The sequence below is a fragment of the Gorilla gorilla genome, chromosome 3 (genome assembly GCF_029281585.2).
Source record: "Gorilla gorilla gorilla isolate KB3781 chromosome 3, NHGRI_mGorGor1-v2.1_pri, whole genome shotgun sequence".
NCBI lineage: Eukaryota > Metazoa > Chordata > Mammalia > Primates > Hominidae > Gorilla > Gorilla gorilla.
The window spans coordinates 15,560,392-15,582,928 of NC_073227.2; the positions used below are offsets into that span (position 1 = coordinate 15,560,392).

At 48.0% G+C, this 22,537-nt stretch overlaps 1 protein-coding gene across 6 annotated transcripts in view; it reads left to right on the forward strand.

Annotated features, from left to right (window-relative positions):
- The window catches only part of CRMP1 (collapsin response mediator protein 1), a 72,895-nt gene that overhangs the window by 41,268 nt on the left and 9,090 nt on the right, over nt 1–22,537 (forward strand). For all 6 annotated transcript variants that reach the window (XM_004038388.5, XM_063705190.1, XM_055385808.2 and 3 more), the window contains 7 exons: nt 541–602; nt 2,573–2,653; nt 8,898–8,966; nt 10,627–10,747; nt 12,384–12,540; nt 15,106–15,247; nt 15,928–16,098. In XM_004038388.5, the coding sequence (XP_004038436.2) occupies nt 541–602; nt 2,573–2,653; nt 8,898–8,966; nt 10,627–10,747; nt 12,384–12,540; nt 15,106–15,247; nt 15,928–16,098 (803 nt within the window). The remainder of the gene's footprint in view (nt 1–540; nt 603–2,572; nt 2,654–8,897; nt 8,967–10,626; nt 10,748–12,383; nt 12,541–15,105; nt 15,248–15,927; nt 16,099–22,537) is intronic.

Below are 22,537 nucleotides of genomic sequence, written 5' to 3' on the forward strand. Positions count from 1 at the left end.
GCAACTGAGGCCTGAACTCAGCTCTCCCTGACGGAGCAGCTGTCACTGTTGATGTCTTTATGGGAATTGCAAACACAATTTTTTTAAAAAATGGGATAAAAAAGCACATGCTTTAGGACACTTTCTAGAAGCTGCATGACTAATGTCTTTTCATCTTCCGTATTGCAGATGCTTATCACACCCTTCCTTATCCTTATCACACCCTTCCCTCTCAGCCTGGGGAGTTTTCCTGCTCCTCCTCTTCCTCCTCCTCCTTCTCCTCTTCCTCCTCCTCCTCTTTCTCCTTCTCCTCCTCTTCCTCCTCCTTCTCCTCCCTTTCTCCTCCATCACCTTCAGATTCTGCTTAGGTGTGACCTTCCCTGGAAGCGTCCTTTGACCTTCGCCCACATCCTCAGGCTGGATAGGTGCCCCACTGGGGATCCCAATGGCACTCATCTCTCCTGGCGACTACCACTCTGCTCTGTGGTCATTGATTTATTGGAAAGACATGCTTCTGTTTTTTCTTAAACATATTTTTCTATCCTTTCTATCCTGAAACAGGCGTCAATTCCTTCCAAGTCTACATGGCCTATAAGGATGTCTACCAAATGTCCGACAGCCAGGTAGGTCCCTCACACTCACTCTCTGCTCTCTTGTCTGGGCAGGACTGGGCCAGCTTTGCCAGTCCAGGCAGCACAGGGCAAGGGAGATTGTGAGAAGCCGTGGGATTCAAGTCCTGGTTCTGGCATGGAATGGCTGTGTGATACGGTGTCAGTCATTGCCCCAGCTGGGCTTCTGTTCTTTTCTGACTCTGTGAGTGGCATGCAGAAGGGGGTCCCTGGTTTGGTGGCTCCCAAATCTGGCTTATCCTCAGCATCATCTGGAGAGCTCACTCGAAATACAGATTCTTAGTGCATGTTCCAGATGTTGGGTGTTGGACTCAGGAGCCTGTACTTCCTGAAAGCTCTGCGTTTGATTCTGGTATTCAGGCAAGGATGGGGACCATTTATGAGCTCTGACACAGGAAGAGAGACTGCCTGGCCTTCCCTCACAGCAAATGCAACATGCTAGGCAAGTCATCTCCTCACATTTGTAAGATGGAACATTTCTGGCCCTGCCAACAGCAAACAATTATTACGTACGTGCACCAAGTCAAGGGATATGGAGCCGCAAGTTGTTCTTCAGGAGTAGTGGTTACGACTTACAGGACATCTGGCCTTCTTATACTACTGGGTCTCCTAGTTTTGTTTCATTGTCAGTTTCCTTTGCTCTGCTTGTTAGTGTGGTGGAGAAAATCATGGAAGCTACAGCCAAGCCAGGCTGCAAGCCCTGGCCGTACCAGCTGCTTGCTCTGCAGCCAGGGGCAGCTTTCCCACCTTCTCTGTGCTTTAGGCTTATGATAGCCCTACCTTATAGAGGCAGCTGAATGATTTCATAAGAAGAGTAAAGTGCTAGGATGGTGCCTAGCAGAGAATGGTGCCATACAGGCGTCGGTTAGCAGGGTAACTGGTTATTACCATGAAGATAGATGGGCAACGGGAGAAGCACTTTATGTCCTTCCTTTCAGATAAACACTTGGGGTTACAGAAAATAACTTATCCCAAGATGTCCTGGAGGCCTTTGATACAGTCAACAAAAGACATTCAAAGAGCTGAAAATTGGTTCAGTTACATAGAAAACATAGCATGTGATGTGCTGGCATAATTGTGATTTTCACCTGTTTCATTCTAACTACTGGAGCCCTGGGCATGGATGGAATCGAGCAGCCTCTGCGTGCAGGTTCTCAAAAGTGCTTCATGCCTCCACATGCCTTCCCTGTTTGCTGAAATAGGGATGTCTGTCAGAAAGCAGACATCCCAGGGGATGTTGTCTTGCATGCATGGAGAACAAAGTTGAGATTCAAGTGTCCCTGGAGAGGGAGCTTCGTGGCTTTGGCCCTTACCAGGGGCAATGCCCAAATGCAGATTCTCCTCAGGTAGGAAGAGAACACTGGGCAGTGGGGAGGGCCTGTTTTGTCTAATTGAGAGGATGGTTGGCATGCTATATATTATCTGAGTATTGGAGTTATTAGAGAGCTGGTTTCCCCCACCCCACCATTGTCTATAAAATGGCATGGGTTCACATTTTTGTAAGGATGCATACATCTTCTGTGTGCATGACACATAGCCATGTAGGTGGCTATGGTACAGGCTTAGCAGATTTAGTTAGATAATTTCTGTAAAACTAACAGTGACTTCTCAGGACCAGTTGCTGCCATTAACCACCTACAGGTGTTTCAAAAAAGCCAACCCAAAAAGACAGCAAAAGGCATAGATAGGCACTGAAATTGAGTCTGCCTTCATGCCCTGGGGTGACTTGGACCAGTTGTGCCCCATCCTCAGCTTCCTGCTTTTGGGTCTGCAAGATGTCAGGGTCAAGGAATGATCCTTCCAAGTCTGACTTGTGTAGCAGCGTATTCCATCCACATGAATGTGTTTGCAGAGGCTGGCAGGTGAATGACCGAATGGGTGTGAGCGGAACGGTCTTCATGAATGCACATGCTGTGATTTTTTTTTTTTTAATCTCACACCAACCCCTGTTTATCTCTTCATAGCTCTATGAAGCCTTTACCTTCCTTAAGGGCCTGGGAGCTGTGATCTTGGTCCATGCAGAAAATGGAGATTTGATAGCTCAGGTGAGTGGCAAGAATTTCCACTCCTTCTACCTCAGTCTGATTCTCCTTGTTGCAAAAGGTTTGATAAAAGAGCATTGGTTAGTGAGGAGGCTGTACAATGAAAGGTCAAGCCAGGAACTGGGTGTCATATGAGACACATCAGATATGAATGAAAATGCTTTGCAAACCTAGGTCATACCAGTGGCAATGCACATGGAAGCTGGTGTTCCTCATTGTCTTCAGGAATTGGGAGTGGGCATCATGGAAAAGCCCAGGCTTGGAGGAGGTGTTCCATGCCAGTCTCCTTCATCTCCTAGCCATGTGACCTTGGGCAAGGAAATTTTTCCCATGAACACTCTCATTTTTCTTCCAGAAACACCCACCTGGCAGTGTTATTGTGTGGATCAAATGATATTATGTGCCATGGCTTGAATGTGTCCTTCAAAAGTTCATATGTTGAAAACTTAAAACTTAATGCACAAGCTAGTATGTTGATGGTATTTGGAGGTGAGGCCTTAGGGAGGTAATTTGGATTAGATGAGATCATCAGGGTGGGGGCCTCATGATGGGATTAGTGGCTTTATAAGGAGAAGAAGAGAGGCCTGAGCTGGCATGCACCTGCTGTCTCATGTGATGCCCACCGCCATGCTATGATGCAGCAAGAAGGCCCTCACCAGATGCTGGCACCTTGTTATTAGATTTCCCAGCCTCCAGAACCATGGGAAATACACTTATTTTCTGTAAAATTACCAAGTCTATGGTATTCTGTTATAGCATCAGAAAACAGAGTAAGACATCATGTACGTGAGGTTCAGAATCTGACACATAATGGACTGCAGCCAAGCAAAAGTTTTGGATAAAATGAGACATGAACATATTTTGATAATTCTAGCTGTGGGGTGGAGAATTTGTTGGGAAAAGAATGAAAGCTGGGAGTTGTGGCTCACGCCTGTAATCCCAGCACTTTGAGAGGCCGAGGTGGGCTGATCACTTGAGGCCAAGAGTGTGAGACCAGCCTGGCCAACATGGCAAAACCCCATCTCTACTAAAAAATACAAAAATTAGCTGGGTGTGGTGGAGCACACCTGTAATCCCAGCTATTACAGGTGGGAATACAGCTATTACAGGTGAGAATACAGCCATTATCAGGTATGAGGCTGAGGCAGAGAACTGCTTGAACCTGGAAGGTGGAGCTTGCAGTGAGCTGAGATCACGCCACTGCACTCCAACCTGGGCAACAGAGTGAGACTCTGTCTCAAAAAAAAAAAAAAAATGAAGTCAGGGTGACTAGCTAGGTTCTATTTCAGCAAGTCTCATAAGAAATGAAGAGAGGAGATAGGAGATGGAAGAGGTGAGCATGACAGGAGGGAAACACAATCTACAGGACCCATGGACGGATTGGGTGGAGGAAGAAGAGAAAGAAGTCAGGCAGGCTTCTGGGTCTCTGGTGCGGAGGCATGGATTGGTCATAATGTTGTAAATCAAGCCAGGCTTATAGGGGAAGGTTTGGATGCAGCCAGTAAAGGTAGTTAATGCCAGACATGATGCAAAGGACTTCACATATTGATACTCACAACTACTCCGTGAGGTAGATATTATTATTCCCATTTTATAGATAGGGAAACTGAAGCTCAGATATGAATAAGTTGCTCACTGTTGCTCATGGGGCAGTAGAGTTAGGATGTTAACCAGTTCCCTCTAGTTCCAGAGCGCAGTGGAAGAGCAACGTGATGGTTCAGTGCTGGAGATCTAAAGCTTCACCATTAAGGTTCTTCATTGACTTCACCTCTTCTTATCTGAGTCCTTGTAGTTTTCCTGCACAATTGAAATTCTTTCAAATTCAATGTAAAAAACCAACAGTGCCTTAGTTCCATCATGCAAGAGTATTCTGTTCATTGCTAACAGGTCACTGCATCCAGCCCACACTCAAAAAGAAGGGATTATACAAGGGCAGGAATGTCAGGAAGTGAGAATTATTAGGGCCACGTCTGAGACTTCCTCCCAATCTGTCTTCTGGCCCCCATGATTGATGTTCCTCTCCCATGCAAATTACAATCACCCCCTCCCATGGTTCTCCAAAATCTCATAACAGCATTAGTTCATAGTCTGGAATCTCAGCATCCAAACCAGGTCCAGGTGTGGATGAGGCTCCTTGGCTGTATTTCCCATAATCTGTAGGTCTATGAAGCTAAAGAAGGAAGATATCTCCCTGACCCTCCTGACATACAACATGCAGTGGTGGACCTGACATTCCTATTCAAAAAGGGAAAAATAGAAGGCACCAAGGAGTTATTGGTTCGTGGCGGTTCTGAAATCTGGCTGGGAAATGTTGGCAGTTCCTTGACGGGGTTTCAAAGCCTGAGAATAAGTCTCCATAGCTCTTGGCTCTACCTTCTGAGCTCCTGCTTCCATGCTCTGAGTCATCCATCCTTTTTCGTGAAAGGTAGTACATGTCTGCAGCTGAGTAGTTTTCTCAGCCTGCTTCTTGCTCAGTAGAATTTCAGGGATCAGCCAGGCACGGTGGCTCATGCCTGTAATCCCAGCAATTTGGGAGGCCGAGGCGGGCAGATCTCCTGAGGTCAGAAGTTTGAGACCAGCCTGGCCAACATGGCAAAACCCTGCCTCTACTAAAAATACGCACACACAAAAAAATTAGCCGGGCACGGTGGCGGGTGCCTGTAATCCCAGCTACTTGGGAGGTTGAGGCGGGAGAATTGCTTGAATGTGGGAGGTGGAGGTTGCAGTGAGATGAGATCACACCACTACACTCCAGCCTGGGTGACCGTGAGACCTCGTCTTAAAAAAAAAAAAAAAAAAAAAAGAATTTTGGGGATCCAACTGCTTCTTTTCATATCACATGCCTGTGTTCAGTCTCAGCTTCCAGTATTTTGCTAAGGCAACTCTCCTAAAAATCTGTGGACCTCCTGTGAATCTCGCTGGGGTTCACACCATAAGACAAAAGGCACCCACTTCTTCCAGATAATCCCTCCGCTGCCCTGATGAGAGAGCTGAGAGACACAACTGCAAGCTTCCTAGAGGCCCTGTAGTTTGACTGAGATGGTCCACAGGCACAGCCTTCATCTCTTTGAAATGTCTCTTAAAAAAAAAATTTTTTTTAATTTTTATGAGACTTAGTCTCATTCTGTCACCCACGCTGGAGTACAGTGGTGCAATCTTGGCTCATTGCAGCCCCCGTCTCCTGGGTTCAAGTGATTCTTGTGCCTCAGCCTCCTGAGTAGCTGGGACTATAGGCATGCGCCACCACGCCTAGCTAATTTTTGTATTTTTAGTAGTGATGGGTTTTCACCATGTTGGCCAGGCTGGTCTTGAACTCCCGACCTCAAGTGATCTGCCTGCCTCGGCCTCCCACAGTGCTGGGATTACAGGTGTGAGCCACCATGCCCAGCCTAAAAGGTCCCTATTTAAAGGATCTCTTTATTGTGGCTGATAATACTGGGAGGCACCACCCCTCATCTTTCTGAGTTCTTAACAAGGGGCTGTAAAGTTACATCCTTGGTTTCATCGCAAGACTGTTTATGGCTGCTTCTTGCCTCCTGTGAGGACTCACTGGCAATGTCCTCAGAGGCCCTATTTCTTCTAAGAGTCCATTCAAGGCTATTTAAATTGCTGTTTCGGAATTCATTTGCTGCCTGGTTCCAGAGCCTCTTCCACACATTTAGATATCTTTTATGGTAACACCCTACTTCTGGTAACAAAACCTGTGCTAGTCATCCATTATTGCATAACAAGTTACTTCAGAAGATAGCATCTTAAAGCAAATTATCTCATGGTCCTGTGGGTCTGGACTCCAGGTGCAGCTCAGCTATTTCTGGCTGAGGGTCTCACAGGCCATAGTGAGTGGCAGGTTGGGGGCGGTGAGCATCTCAAGGCTCAACTGGTGCAGGATTTGCATCCAGCCTCTCGTAGGTGGTGTATTTCTGGATATAGCTCCTTGCTAGCTGTCAGGCTAATGTGATGGTCTGTTCTTTGCTGGCTGCTGGCCAGAGTCCTCCCTCAGTTCCTTGCACATGGGCAGCCCCAGCGAGGCGGCTTCCTTCAGAGCAGATTAACCAAAAAGCAATAGGTGAGCAGGTCGGAAGCCAGAGTCTCTGTAACCTGACCTCGGGAGTGACAGCCCAACCCTTTTGTCTTGTTCTGCTCATCAGAGGCAAGGTGCTGGGTCCAGCCCACACTCCAGGGGAGGGGACCCTGCAGGGGCTTGAAAAGCAGGAGGCGGGATCACTGGGAGTCATCTTAGAAGTTGCTGCCACACAAATCTTAGCTGATTTTAAACTTTCTAAAAACGGAAGCATACAGCACACACTGTCTTATGTCCGGCTCCATTTGCTCAATCCGAGGCGTGTGAGATCCATCTTTGGCCAGGCATAGCACTAGCTTTTTCTATTTCATCGGTGTGTAGAATTCCACCGCACGAATCTGCACAATGTATTCTCCAGTTGTTGGATATTTGGATAGTGTCACGTTTGGAACCGTGATGCGTGAGGCTTCTGTGCTTGTTCTTGCTCCACTCTTGTTCAGCCTTTTATTAAACATAGGTTCACATCTTTAGCTGGTATATACCTAAGAGAGGAATGGCTGGGTCCTAGGGTGTGTGTAGATTCAGCTTTAGTGGTTACTGCTACACAGTTTTCCAGCGTGCATGCACCCCTGCACCAGTGTAAGAGAGGTCCAGCCTGCAGCCCCCAGCTCCTGAGTGGCACATAAGGGGCTTGGCTCTCCTCACTGCCAGCAGAGATTTAGCTGTTCCAGCTCCAGCACATCCGTCACCTTTTGGACATCTGCTTTCCAGCTTTCAACATTTTGTTCCTATGGTTTTCTCTGTAGTTTCTTGGTTCCTGTGTATCTCTTTCTGTTGTGACTTCTGCGTGTTTTGGAAGGCAGTGAAACAAATGCATGTGTGTAGTCCATTATTTTCAACTAGAAATCCTACTCTCGTCTTTGTTTTTCTTCATCATGTCATCTTTCATCCTCCCTTCTTCCCCTCTTCTCCCTCCCTCCTGCCTTTCTTCCCTTCCTCCCCTTCTCTCCATTCCCCTTCCCTCCCCTGCCCTCCCCCTCCTTACTTCCTCTTTCCTTCCAGAATAGTAACTGACATGTAAACAATTTCACATAGGGATTTCTCGGTATTCTAAAATCTTTTTGTAAACATTTTCTAAAAATGCTTTGTAAACAGCGTCTTCAGTAGCTGAAATTATTCCATTGTTTACTTCAATCTACCCAGCTGTTAGACTTTGAAATGGTTTCCCATTTATATTCTTGTAATAACCTCGAGCTTAATAACCATAGACGCACAGTTGAGATTGTGATTTCTTTTCATGGTTGATGAGGCCCAGGGTTCATGACGGGGTGATGTCTAAGAACAATGACACAGACACTGAGGAAGTTAAAATTAGCAGCAGTACAGCTGGCATCTGGGCAATGTCAAAAATTTTTTTATTTTTTATTTTAGAAATTAAAGTGTTCCTGGGACAAAGAAACTTTGGACCAGATGGATTTGAATCTAGGCCATCAGCCCAGGGAACCATTTCAAGGTTATATGATAAGTTTGAGGTAGTGGTTTCCCGCCATAAAGACAGATGCCAGGAAGAGGCAGCTGAAGTAGGTATGAGAGCCGGCTGCCAATTAATGAGCGTGTGCTCGCTCAGCTCCAGGTTTTGTGCTGAGCATGTTTCGTATGCTCGCTTGTCTGATCAGCATAGTAACTCTGCAGTACAAGCACCGTTATCCCCAGTGTACAGAAGAGGAGACTGAGGCTCAGAGAGCTTGACCAACCTGCCCAAAGTCACAGAGACGGCTGTTCTGGATCTGGACTCCCAGTTTAGGGATCTTTGATTTCAACATCAAAGACTAGAGTAGGATTCCTAGTTGAAGATATCCATGTTGTACCCAAACACCACGTTTCTTCCCAGAGGAGAGGCCTGCAGGGAGACTCCGAGATTGAGAGGGTGGTGGGTGGCCTTGGAAGCTCGTGTCTTATAACCCTGCTTCCTCTCATTGATCCCGGGAGATTCAATATAAAGCAGGTGCAGATGGAGCCATGCAGGGCTACAAAGGGGAAGGTGGATGGGTGTGTAGTGGAGGGGACACAGTTCACTGCCCCCACCCCACACACTGTTAACCTAGTGCAAGCCACTCACCTCTTTGGGACCCAGCTGCCCCCTCTGTCTAACCAGGGGGTTGGAGGAGTCACTTCTCCCAGCTCTGACATCCTCTAATCGTTAACTCACTTGTTCTTGTCTTGTAGGAACAAAAGCGGATCCTGGAGATGGGCATCACGGGTCCTGAGGGCCATGCCCTGAGCAGACCTGAAGAGGTAAGGACTCCTCAACTTGGGCATGACTCTGACACTCACCACTGAGCACTCACCTTGATGCTGTTCCAGCTGGAATAGCCCAGCCAGGACCCAGCCCCTTCCCGTGTCCTCTCCCTGACCATCCCAAACCATCTTGTCTTCCCCGGGAACCCTGGGGACTGCTGGCTGGAGAAGACAGGAAGAGATGCTGCCTCTCCCAGGGTCCTGGAACTTCACTCCAAGGCCCTGTGGGTGCTTCAGTGTCCCAAGTGGATATGGATTCTCACGGAGGACTTTGCATAGTGGATAATAGGAAAGTGGAGCTGCATGCCCAAGCCCAGCACCCAGGAGATAACTCCCACTGCCTGCCCTGTACCCAAGCCTTGAAAAAGGATGACTTCCCCTGGACTGGCTGTGTGTGTATGTGTGTGTTTGTGTGTGTGTGAGTGTGTGTATGTTAGTGTGTGTGTGTGAGAGACAGTGCGTGTGTTTGTGTATGTGTGTTTGTGAGTGTGTGAGAGTGTGTGTGTGTGTGTGTGTGTGCATGTGCATGCACCTGCAGGGAGTGTGGAAGGAGGAAGGCAAGCTGATCGGGCATGGAATAGAGTGGGCACCCTAGCAGCCATCCTTTGAGTTGAGGACACTTTCTTTTTACTTACTTTCTTTCTTTTCTTTCTTTTTTTTTTTTTTTTTTTTGAGATGGAGTCTCTCTCTGTTGCCCAGGCTACAGTGCAGTGGTATGATCTCGGTTCACTGCAGCCTCCGCTTCCTGGGTTCGAGTGACTCTCCTGCCTCAGCCTCCCAAGCAGCTAGGAGCACTAGGCACAGGCCTGTGCCACCACGCCTGGCTAATTTGTGTTTTTTGTTTGTTTGTTTTGTTTGTTTTTGAGACAAGAGTCTCGCTTTGTCGCCCAGGCTGGAGTGAAGTGGCACCATCTTGGCTCACTGCAAGCTCCGCCTCCCGGGTTCACACCATTCTCAGCCTCCCAAGTAGTTGGGACTACAGGCACCTGCCACCACACCTGGCTAATGTTTTGTATTTTCAGTAGAGACAGGGTTTCACCGTGCTAGCCAGGATGGTCTCGATCTCCTGACCTCGTGAATAGAGACTGGGTTTCACCATGTTGGCCGGTCTGGTCTCAAACTTCCAACCTCAAGTGATCCATCCGTCTTGGCCTCCCAAAGTGCTGGGATTACAGGTGTGAGCCACCGTGCCTGGCCAAGTTGAGGACATTTTCTGATGTCCTCATCAGGTCATTACCAAGTCTTCTGGGCCCATGCCCTGGGCCTGGTGTCTGCTGGACACAGGGGACACAGACATGAGTGGACAGGTTCCGTGTCCTGAGGGGCTTGAGATCCCACCCAGTCCTCTTCATGAGCTCCACAGCCCAGGGATGGCCACGAGCTGTGTGTTCCTGGCCCATGGTGAGGTCAGGACAGACCTGGGAGGCAGTGCTATAAACTTGTATAGCGCTTGGATGTTGCTGCCGTATCCCAGCCTGAGACCAATGCTCCACCCCGGAGAGCAGGGGGCACTGTCAAGCGCTGTTGGACTCAGTATGTCCTTCTCATTCAGTGGAGCAGATTTCCCTTCTGATCACATTTAATTAAGGAAAATGGAGATGGGTGGTAGCTGTGCCCCCAGCCTTCCCTTCTGTGACACTGTGTGTGCCGTGTTCAGCTGGAGGCCGAGGCGGTGTTCCGGGCCATCACCATTGCGGGTCGGATCAACTGCCCTGTGTACATCACCAAGGTCATGAGCAAGAGTGCAGCCGACATCATCGCTCTGGCCAGGAAGAAAGGTATGCAGCTGGCCCTGGGCCTTCTGGGGGCAGCTGGGGCCTGGAAGGGGGTGTCCTGCAGGTTCAAGTTCACTCCCTCCTGAACTCAGACAGGCAGCCGGAGGAGGGAGGGGTGGAGCGGGGATGCTCCTGACACAAGGATGGTGGCTGGAATTCTTTGGTCCCAATGACCTTAGGACATTCACCTCGATAAGCTCAGCTCCATGTAAAGAGAATTTTAATAATATATTATGTTTAATCTAATGGATCCAAATATTAATTCAGCATGTCGTCAATGTAAAAATCATTAATATTTTGCATGATGTTTTCTGTACTCTCTTCAAAATTCAGTGTGTATCTTACATGTACACAACTCAGTTCAGACTAACCACAGCCTCAGGTTATTGGTGGCCACATGCGGCTCAGGACTGCCTTATTGGACAGAGCAGCTGTGGACCCCAAATATGCTGTTTTAGTGTTTTTAAGGGCAAGCTGACAAGTAGAGGCTAGAACAGCACAGCTTGCCTGAAACTAGCTCCATTTTGAAGATAAGGAAACTGGAGCTCAGAGAGGTTACAGAAATCTGGAAGCAGTACCAGCCGGGAGCGGGTAAGCAGGCAGGTTCTGGAGCTACAGGAAGCCATAAGGTAGCCACTAGCCACACGTGGCTATTTAAATTTAAATTAAGTAATGTTAAGTAAAATGAACAAGTTAGTTTCTCAGTGGCACCAGCCACACCAGCTTAAGAGCCACATGTGGCCGGTGGTTGCTGGTTGGGCAGCTGTGATGCAGGGCACCCCCCTCGCTGCAGAGAGCGCTGCTTGATGGGCTGCCCTAGAGCCGGGCAGAGCTTGCAGCTGCCTCTCCTGCTGGGCAGCAGGTGGCCTTGGGCGAGGGCAGCAGGGTCTCGGGCCACATCTCTTGCCCTTGGTCTCTAATGCAAAGATCTTTCCTGGGGAGCCCGAGCCTCTGCCTGCAGGCTTTTCTGGAAGAAGCCCGCCAGGCCGACTCCTTGAAAGACAAGCAGGAACTTCTGGGAAGTTAGTGCTCGGGAAGCCGCCCTCCGGCACTGGGCTGACAGAAACACATCCAACTCCCTTTCCCCTGGGATGGGACGACCGTGAGGCATGTTCCCGAGCAGGACTGAGTGCCAGGGCCCTCAGCTGTGCCTCGATGAGAAATCTCCCTTTATTGGCTGCTTTTCCTGCCTTATGTCACTTCCTCAATCCCCAGCCAGTGTTTCCTGGAATCACCTCCCAAATAAGACTCTTGAACTAGATTCCTAAGATCTGCTTCTGGCAGAACCCTAACTGAGAGAGTAAATCGTGTCTCCGTGGCTTGGCTTACAAATCTATAAAAGGACATAATAATGTCCAAATCCTAAAAGCAACAGCCGTATCCACAAGGTTGCTGGGTGAGTCAGCTGCCGTACGCCCCATGGAGCGCGTGGCGGGGTGCCGACAATGTGGTGGAGCTGGGCCTGGACACCCAAGGTCCCTGCGGTGCAGGCGGTGATGCCTGCAAGAACGGTGGCCAGTGTTCTGGCCTTCAGCCAGCCCCGTTCTCCCTCCACAGTCTTCCAATTTTGTGCCTTTCACATCTGCCTCAAGAGAGTATTTGCTTTTAACCAGGCTTGTTTATGTTTGCCCCTCCTAAGGGCCCCTAGTTTTTGGAGAGCCCATTGCCGCCAGCCTGGGGACCGATGGCACCCATTACTGGAGCAAGAACTGGGCCAAGGCCGCGGCGTTCGTGACTTCCCCTCCCCTGAGCCCGGACCCTACCACGCCCGACTACTTGACCTCCCTACTGGCCTGGTGAGACCTGTGAGAATGTGGGGCTGGGGGAGGCAGCTGGGGCCTTTGGAGGCAGAGAGTTAATGGTGGGAATCCGCAGGCTGGTTTGGACTCATGATTGTAGAGGAGGCTCCGCCCCGTGCTCTGAAAGGACAGCGCTCGTATGGCTTACAACAAGCCTTCAGGGACCTGAAGATCTGTGGCATCCAGTGACTGTTCCATTCACATCAATTGACCACCTCCTGTTGAGCCAACCTACTGTTAAGCACCTGCTCAGTGGCAGGCACCATGGTGTATCGGGAAGCACTCAGGATTAGGGATGGAGACAAGGCTGTGTCACTCTGGACCTGGCACGTCACCCGTAACATCTCTCTGTCTCCCTCGTTTTACTCAAAGTGGAAGCAGACAGTACCTGTGGCAGAGCTGCCTATGGGACAGTGCAGGAAAAGGACCTGGAACCGAGGGCTCCAGAAGTGGCCGCTGCTGCCTGCAGCACACCTGCTGTGGTGCACACACACTGTGGAGCCCAGCACCTCAGCCCCTTCCCTTCTGTTAGCCACCATGAGGGAAGAGCACTTAGCAATAGCAAGGCCACACAGCGAGGCTAAGTGTCCAGGCCGCTCTGGAAGCAGAGACGCATGCTCAGAACCCACCGGGAGGCTTGCAGAAGGCTTTCTGGAGGAGGGGGCATCAAGACTAAAGCTTGGGGATGAGTAGGAGTTTGCCCAATAGGGGAGGATAAGATGGGGCTTCTTGGCAGAAGGAACCTTGGAGGAGGGGGCAGTGGTGTGCGCCCACGTGGAAATCACCGTCCCCCTGATGATACAGAAACCCTCAAGTAGCATAGCCAAGGGCTTACTCAACATCTGCAGTCCAATGTCTGGTTGGCAGCTTACGTTTACAAAGAACTGCAGATCTTCCCCCATAAAGCTGCTACTCCCACAGTCTTGCCCATCTCAGAAAATGTCACGAACACAGACCAGAGGCCCTAGAGTCTGACAACGCCTCACCTGTCTGCTGTGGCCATCCTGGCTCAGGCCACCATCATCCCTGGCTTCCTACCAAGCCTTTCTATTTCCACACGGGCCCACCCCACCCTACCCATCACAGTCTGCTGTCAGACATTTAGAACCTAGATTAGATCAAGCACCCCTCTGCTTGGAACCAGTAAGTCCTCTGCCAGTGAAACCCAAGTCCCCGCAACATCCAACAAGGCAGAACTCAATCCGGTGCACACGCCCTGACCAACCTCCCTCCCTGGACCTCCTCTGCCCTTGGCTCCCTCGGTCCAGTCCCAGCTTCATGCTGACCCTGAACCCCAGGCAGGACCCTGCCTCGGGGCCTTTACACTCATGGGAACCCCTGGCTAGTTCCCTCTTTCTTAGACACCACATCGTTTGCTCTGTGACTTCCTTCAGATCTTTGCTAGAAGGCTCCTCAGTGACGTAATTTTCTGATTATCCTCCTGGAAACGGCATCCCCAGCCTGTCCCCAGCACGCCTCATCCCCACCTGCTTTGGTTGAATCCCTGACACTCACTCTGACAGCGCCCATGTGCCCCATTCGCCTCTGCTTATTGCCAGACTCCCCCATCCCTCAGTATAGCTGACATATGCAGAAGCTCTCTCTTTCTGTTCTTAGATGCACTCCCCATTCCTTAAGTTGTACCAGGCACATAGGAAGCATGCAACACAATTTTGTTGAATAAATGAGTGAAGAAAACTTCTAAATATACTCCTCTGCATCTAGGTAATTGCTAACATTTCCTGGGCCTCTGGTTTGGAGGACAGCCTCACCGTCCTCACCTTGCATTTAGAACCACTAATAATGGTCCATTCATTTTTTATTTTATTTTATTTTTTGAGACTGCGTTTTGCTCTTGTTGCCCAGGCTGGAGTGCAATGGTGCAATCTCGGTTCACTGCAACCTCCACCTCCCGGGTTCAAGCAATTCTCCTGCCTTAGCCTCCTGAGTAGCTGGGATTACAAGCGCCCACCACCACGCCTGGCTAATTTTTTTTTTTTTTTTTTTTTAAGTAGAGATGAGGTTTTGCCATGTTGGTCAGGCTGGTCCCGAACTCCTGACTTCAGGTGATCCACAGCCTCCCAAAGTGCTGGGATTACAGGCGTGAGCCACCACACTCAGCCTGGTCCATTCATTTTATTGTCTTAGGTGTTCAGCTCAGGGCACCTGATATATCAAAGAGTATTTGTTTTTAAAACACCAGGGGACAAAAGGGTAAATCCCAGTGAACTTGTGCCACTTTGCTGTAACCAATGAATAGTGTTTGTTCTGCAAGCACAGCACAAACACTCTGGCCAGCCCTTAAGGCAACTGCCTTATGTCAAGAAGACAAATGTCAGCACACATTACTCACTTTGTAATGTGCAAAGCATGAGGCCAGTGACATAAATGGGGCATCCCTGACTTGTGACACGTGCAGGCACACGCTGGAGAGTCTCTTACCCACTGGCTTCCTTATCTATTCATTCATTCACTGGCTGTGCTGCATGTACCTGTCTGAAGTCAGGGTTTGCCTTCAAAATGAACTAAGGTCTGAACTCTACCTTGTTTTGTCCCCGCCAGTGGGGACTTGCAGGTCACAGGCAGCAGCCACTGTCCCTACAGCACTGCCCAGAAGGCGGTGGGCAAGGACAACTTCACCCTGATCCCCGAGGGTGTCAACGGGATAGAGGAGCGGATGACCGTCGTCTGGGACAAGGCGGTGGTAAGGCTGGATCTCTTCTCAGGAGCATTCTAGAAACACCCTGCCTGCCCTGTGAAAGCCGATGCATTATGCACGCTGGGTTCTTAAAAGTTCCCTTCTTACATGGAGGCGGAAGCAGATATACTAGGAGGGCGCAGGAGGGAACGCATAACTTGAGAGAAAGTAGCTCAAGTCCGGGAGAGGCCTCTGCATTTGTGGATGTCACCCTTGTCCTTTACATCTTAAGACTGAAAAATGTTTTGTTTTGTTTCCCAACCACGTCTTAGTTCCTGTGGAAATGGCTCTGTAACGCTGTGTGTATGCACGTGTACACGTGTTAGGAGTTGGGATGTTGAGTGGGTAGAGAGAGAATTCCTGTTGCAGAGGAAGAGCTGGGTCTCACTCTGATCACTGACCTGAAACCAAAGGTTTTTAATCTTCTGTTAAACTGGGGCCTGGTGACATGGACAAGATGTCATAGTGGCTCTTGCATCAACATACCTCTGTGCGGTTAATTAAACGTCCTCTCTGATGAGGCTGGGCCTTTTGGGGTTCTTGATGATGGCACGTTTTTAGCTGGGAGAGGAGAGAATTCCAAGCCTTGCAAGGCCTGCAGCTGGCAGGCTTCCATTTGTGCCCAGCCACCCCTCCTCCTGGCCCCATTATGAGATGCTCTTCTCATCTGTGGGTCTTGCCTGTAGGCTACTGGCAAAATGGATGAGAACCAGTTTGTCGCTGTCACCAGCACCAATGCAGCCAAGATCTTTAACCTGTACCCAAGGAAAGGGCGGATTGCCGTGGGCTCGGACGCCGACGTGGTCATCTGGGACCCCGACAAGGTGAAGACCATAACAGCCAAAAGTCACAAGTCGGTAAGTCCTGGCCTATTTGTGCTGCTGAGATAAGTGATTCTTCGTTGTAATCATTTTTAAAGACTGGTTAAAAATGATTTATGAATTTTCCAACTAGGATGTGATCTGATATCTAGCCTGACTCAGTCATTCCTATTTCTCCTCCAGTTGGAGAGATTGGGAGGAGGGATCTGAGCAGGCTCAACTAAGCTGCTTCTCTCTCTCTCTCTCTCTCTCTCTCTCTCTCTCTCTCTCTCTCTCTGTCTCTCCTCTCTGTCTCTCCTCTCTGTCTCTCTCTCCTCTCTGTCTCTCTCTCCTCTCTGTCTCTCTCTCCTCTCTGTCTCTCTCTCCTCTCTGTCTCTCTCTCCTCTCTGTCTGTCTCTCCTCTCTGTCTGTCTCTCCTCTCTGTCTGTCTCTCCTCTCTGTCTGTCTCTCCTCTCTGTCTGTCTCTCCTCTCTGTCTGTCTCTCCTCTCTGTCTGTCTCTCCTCTCTGTCTGTCTCTCCTCTCTGTCTGTCTCTCCTCTCTGTCTCTCCTCTCTGTCTGTCTCTCCTCTCTGTCTGTCTCTCCTCTCTGTCTGTCTCTCCTCTCTGTCTCTCCTCTCTGTCTGTCTCTCCTCTCTGTCTGTCTCTCCTCTCTGTCTGTCTCTCCTCTCTGTCTGTCTCTCCTCTCTGTCTGTCTCTCCTCTCTGTCTCTCCTCTCTGTCTCTCTGCTCCTGCCTATGGATGTGTGTGTTCCCAGCCATCTGACACTGCTTATAATGTGTAAGCCTCAGGGCTCAGCGAGGGAAAGTATTAGATCTAAGGTTCTCAATTTAATTATCAAGCTGGAAAGGATTTGATTTGGTATGTTGGAAACCTCCCACTCGGTTTTGCGGCTGGCTGCTAATAGACAGGAAAGGGTTGGCCCTAAAGTGCACACTTTTTCACATTCCATGCCCATAGTTATGGGCCATCTCTCCTTTGTATCTTATATGCCTTTTATTTCTCCACTCATCCAGCAACCTACCAAAGATGTGTGCACAGAGAGGGTGCATGCAGAGATGGCAGAAGACACCTGTGCCTCCCCGAAGGGCTTGCTTTAACACCCTCCTGCATGGCCAAGAGTGGCCTTGGGTCTGGATTAACAGCTACACGTACAGACCCAAGAGGCCACAGTGGTCCCTGGCTCACTGGAGTCTGTGCAAGCACACAGGCCAGAAGTAGTGCATGTGTACACCATGATGGAGCTGCAGTGGGTGTTCCCACAGCCCCATGGGCTATGGGCTCACATACTGCAGAAGGAGGATGGGCTCACATACTGGAGAAGGAGTATGGGCTCACATACTGGAGAAGGAGACCGCAGGTGTGGGGACAGGACATGAGGCACAAGGAAGTTTCATAAGAAAGCCACAGGAAACACTTGTAGCAGCTCACGGCCATCGCCCTGGAGTATCCATTGGCTGCCAGAGACATGGCCTGCAGAAGCAGAGGTCTCAGTGGCTGCTCACTGACCTTGTCCGGCTCACCAATCCAGGTCATTCTTACAATACACAATGCTCCCTGGTATCACTACTTGCTTCCCACAGCCCCCATCTCCAGGGAACGGGGTGCCTGAGATCATCTTCCCATGGAGAAAGGTTTATGCCACGCACATGTACAGTCCAGCAGGGCATGCAATTCTATTATTTATTATTATGAATTATTTCACGTGTGTACACACTGCTTGGGGTCTGTGCAGATAGGAGAGGCAATGGGAGAACGTCTGAGAGGGTCTTGCCAGTGAGAGGGTGTCTTGATCCATTTTGTGCTACTGTAATAGATACCACAGACTGGGTAATTTATAAGAAAATAAATTTATGTGGCTCACGGTTCTGGAGGCTGGGAATTTCAGTATTAAAATGCCAGCATCTGGCAAAGGCCTTCTTGCTGAGTTATCCCATGGCAGCGGGCAGAAGGATAAGACAGGACAAGTGTGAAAGAAATATCAAGAGGACGCTGAATTTGCTTTTATAACAAGCCCAGTCTCACAATAACTAACTCATTCCTGTGATAATAGCATTAACCATTAATGAGGGCAGAGCCTTCATGACCTAATCAGCTCTTAATGGTCTCACATCTTAATACCATTGCAATGGCAAGTCAATGTCCAGCTGAATTTTGAGGGGATATTCCAACCATAGCAGAGGGTGTGCACTCCTACCGCCATCTGGCTGTGGGAGCTGCCCCTTGCTTCACAAGGTGATCCTCATTAGAAAGGAACGTGAATGTCTGTGTCAGCCAGTCAAAGGTCAGCGGACAAGGACCAGAAGGAAGTAGACTGAGCTGGGATTGTCTTACTATTCCTTTTGTTGTTGTTGTTGTTGTTGTTGAGATGGAGTCTTGCTCTGTTGCCCAGGCTGCAGTGCAGTGGCGCAATCTGGGCTCACTGCAAGCTCCGCCTCCCGGGTTCACGCCATTCTCCTGCCTCAGCCTCCCGTGTAGCTGGGACTACAGGCGCTCACCACCACGCCCATCTAATTTTGTTTTGTATTTTTAGTAGAGACAGGTTTCACCATGTTAGGCAGGATGGTCTCGATCTCCTGACCTCGTGATCCGCCCGCCTCGGCCTCCCAAAGTGCTGGGATTACAGGTGTGAGCCACCGCACCCAGCCTGTCTTACTATTTCAGTGTGGGATCAGGGGCCACACCAGATTCCATGCTCAGGAGTGGGCACTCTGATTATCATCACAATCCAGCCAAATACTGTTTTGTAGTTACTTCGTGCTTAGCATTCTCCATGCATCATCTCATTTAATCCTCACGATCTTCTAAGTTAGGTATATTGTTATTGATAAATGAGAAAATGGAGAGAGAGAGGACACGTGTGTAAGTTTCCTCTGGACGCTGTTATAAAGTGCCACAGGTTGGGTGGTTTAAACAAAAGAAATTTCGTCTCTTAAAGTTCTGGAGGGTAGAAGTTGAAACCAAGGTGTTGGCCAGGCCATGCTCTCTCTGAAGGATCTGGGGGCAGACCCCTTCCAGGCCACTCTTCTAGCATCTGACGTCCCCAGCAGTACTTGCTTCCATGGCGGGTAAGGCATCCCTTACATCATCTGCCTCTGTCATTGCGTGGCCCTCTCTGCTGTGTCTTCTCCTTTTATGGATGCCAGTCATTGGATTTTGGGCCTACCACACCCCAATGTGACCTCATCTTACCTAATTATACCTGCAAAATCTCTGTTTCCAAATAAGGTCACATTCTGAGGTAATGGGGGTTAGGATTTCAACACGTCTTTTTTGGGAGCACGATTCAACCCATAACAATATGTAATATACCCAAGGTTACCCATCTGGGAGGTAACTGTCTTCAGGGTAAACTTGGGGAAGCATCCCCTCTCTGTGTGAGGCAAGATTTGAATTCTTTTCATAGCAGCAAGAGGACAGTTGAGGATTCCGTGAGGTGGTTTGACCAAAGGATTTTGTCTGTTTCATTTTCTCTGTCCAAAGCAATGCCATCCACATAATTGCAATTTTTTCAGAACATGGATTGAGAAATGCTTAGAGGTTAGTTTTGTTTTTATATGTTTTAAAAAAATATTACTTTTAACAATGAAAAGAGATCATTTCTTATATATTGACCAGTGATTAGATTTTAAATCTACTTTTCTATAAAACACAACTTTTATTCTTTCCTATCTTTGTGGAAAGCAGTCACATCAAAATGCCACATCATGGGTATGCATACATGTTTGTATATCATAGACTATCTGGATGTCTTTAACTTTCTTATCGAGATATAATTCATATACCATAAATGTTGCCATTTTGAAGTGTACAATTCAGTGGCTTTTAGTATATTGAGAAGGTTGTACAATCATCACTAATTCCAGAATGTTTTCATCACCTCCAGAAAAGAAACCCTGTACCCATGAACAATCAGTCCCTCTCTCTCTCCCCCATTCCCTAGCAACCACTAATCTGCTGTTTCTATGGATTTGCCTGTTCTGGACATTTCATATAAATGGAATCATCCAATATGTGGCCTTTTATGTCTGGCTTCTTCTACTCAGCATCATATTTTTGAGGATCATCCGTGCTATATCATGGATGGGTACCATGTTCCTTTGATGGCTGAATAATATCCCCTTGTAGGGATGGACCACGTTTAGTTTATGCACACATGAGCTGACTGGCTGCTTTGTAAAGGGTATAAAAGAAACAAGTCCTCCCTGGAGGGGACCAGGGAACTGGGGCTCATGGATGGCAAGAGGTTTTTTCATCATGGTGTTTTGTGTTGTTTAAATTTTTACATTGTTTGTATGTTACCTTTAAGAAATGAAGGGATTGATGTTTACAATTCAGTGTTCTTGTGAAATGCAGGGTGTGGCATTTGTGATATGACCAGGGCCTCCTCACACCTCTGCAGCTTGAGATTCTCACCAAAGCACAGCATGTTCCTCACCCAGGAGTAGGGACAGCAGCCCAGGTCTCCAAGGGCTGGCCAGTTTCAGCTGGGAGATGGGTGACTGGTTCCTTGCATCGCCCCTCCGCATTCACAATCCATGTGTCCCTCGGCACAGTTATGAATCACTCCATAGTGGAGCCCCTTTAGGGTGAGGGAGAATTAGGTTAGCAAATGCTAACACTGGAAACGCACTGTCTGCCTGGGTCCTGCGAGGCTGGCACAGTGTCAACTGCTGTGTGTAGGAGACGTGATTCCCTGGAACCCCCAAGAACGCACCTAAAAATCATCAAACACCATCAGATTACAAACCAATATAAAGAACTGATAGTTTTTCTATGGAAGAATCAAAAATCACTTTGGAAAATAGAATGGAAATCAAAATCCTGTAATAGCAATAAAAACTAAAGAAAGACTTGGACTGACGTGGTGGTTCATGCCTGTAAACCCAGCACTTTGGGAGGCTCAGGTAGGGGGACTTGAGGCTAGGAGTTTGAAACCAAACTGGGTGACATAGTGAGACCCTGCCTCTACAAAAAAGTAAAAAAATTAACTAGGCATGGTGGTGCATGCCTGTAGTCCTAGCTACTTGGGAGGCTGAGGCACGAGGATTGCTTGAGCCCAGGACTTGGAGGCTATAGTGAGCCATGATCGTGCCACTGCACTGCAGACTGAGACCCTGTCTCAAAACAAACAAACAAACAAAAAATAAAAATAAAAAACTAAAGACTTACATAAATTCAGGGACCTTTACATTGAGAAGATCCAACATAGTGAACATATCAATTCTTTCTAATCTAATCTATAAATTTGATGTGATCCCATCAGAAAATTTAATTGTTTAGCTAGGAAAGCAGAGTTCCCAGATGAGAAATGTGAGAGTAGCTGAAATAGTTCTGAAAAAAAGGGAAGACTGGGCCTGGGGGTATCAGTCATCCCAGTTATTAAAACATGTCATAAAGCTGCAATAAACCAAACAGTTTGGCATGGGTACAAGAAAAGAGAGCCAAGGAATAGACTGACTGCATATGAGAATTTGGTTTACAATAAAGGAGACAATTAGAATTAGGAAACGATAGTTACTCATCCAATTGTGTTAGAACACCTGGCCCAAGAGGCTTAACCTCTGCCCTACTATTTACTATCAAACAAATCAAACCATGGATCAAAGATTAAGATAAAATAAAGCTATGAAAGGATTAGAATAAAGCACACATTTTTTGAAAGAATGATAATTTTGAAGGGGAAAGGATCTTGCTAAGCAAGACACAAAACTTAGAAATGGTAAAGAATGGTCTGTTTGACCATTGACTACACAAAAATTATACAAAATAATCTGTGTGGCAAAAACAATTACTTCATATGAGTTCCAGAGACAGAGGACCAGGGAAGGAGGAAATATTTGCAACACACATAACAAAGGATAAATTCTTTACCATTGAGTGTGTACTTTTAGAAATCAGTAAGAAGAATGCCAAGACCCTGAGAAACAGAATAATGTGCAAAACACAGTGGCACAGTAAGAAATATAGAAATGGCATGTGTTGATTTAAAAAGAGACCCAGTCTCAGTCACAAATGCAAATAACCACCTAGAGATAGTATTTTTCACCTGTGCCAGCAACTGAGATCAGGAGTTTAATATACATAGATACTGTTTACCAAAGGCTGTCAGGTAAGCTCACAGAGTTTTGTTGGGAATGGAAACTAGTGTTGTCTTTTTCGGAGGGCAAATCTGTCAAAGATGAAAATCCATTTACTCTTTGGCCCCAAACTCCACATCTAGAAACATGTTCACGTGTGCAGATTGTGGATGCAAAGTCTGTTTCAGCATTGTTTTTAGCAAAGGCATGGCAATGACCCAACTGTTTATCCTTGGGAACTGGGCATATAAATGGCAGTACATCCTCCTGATGAAATGTAGCAGTGTAAAAGTATTTTGTATGTGTGCTGATATGGAACAATTGCTGAGGTAAAGAAAAATAAAGCTGAGAAATGTCTGTGTAGAGATGTGTATATGTCAGACAATTATTCATGCCTC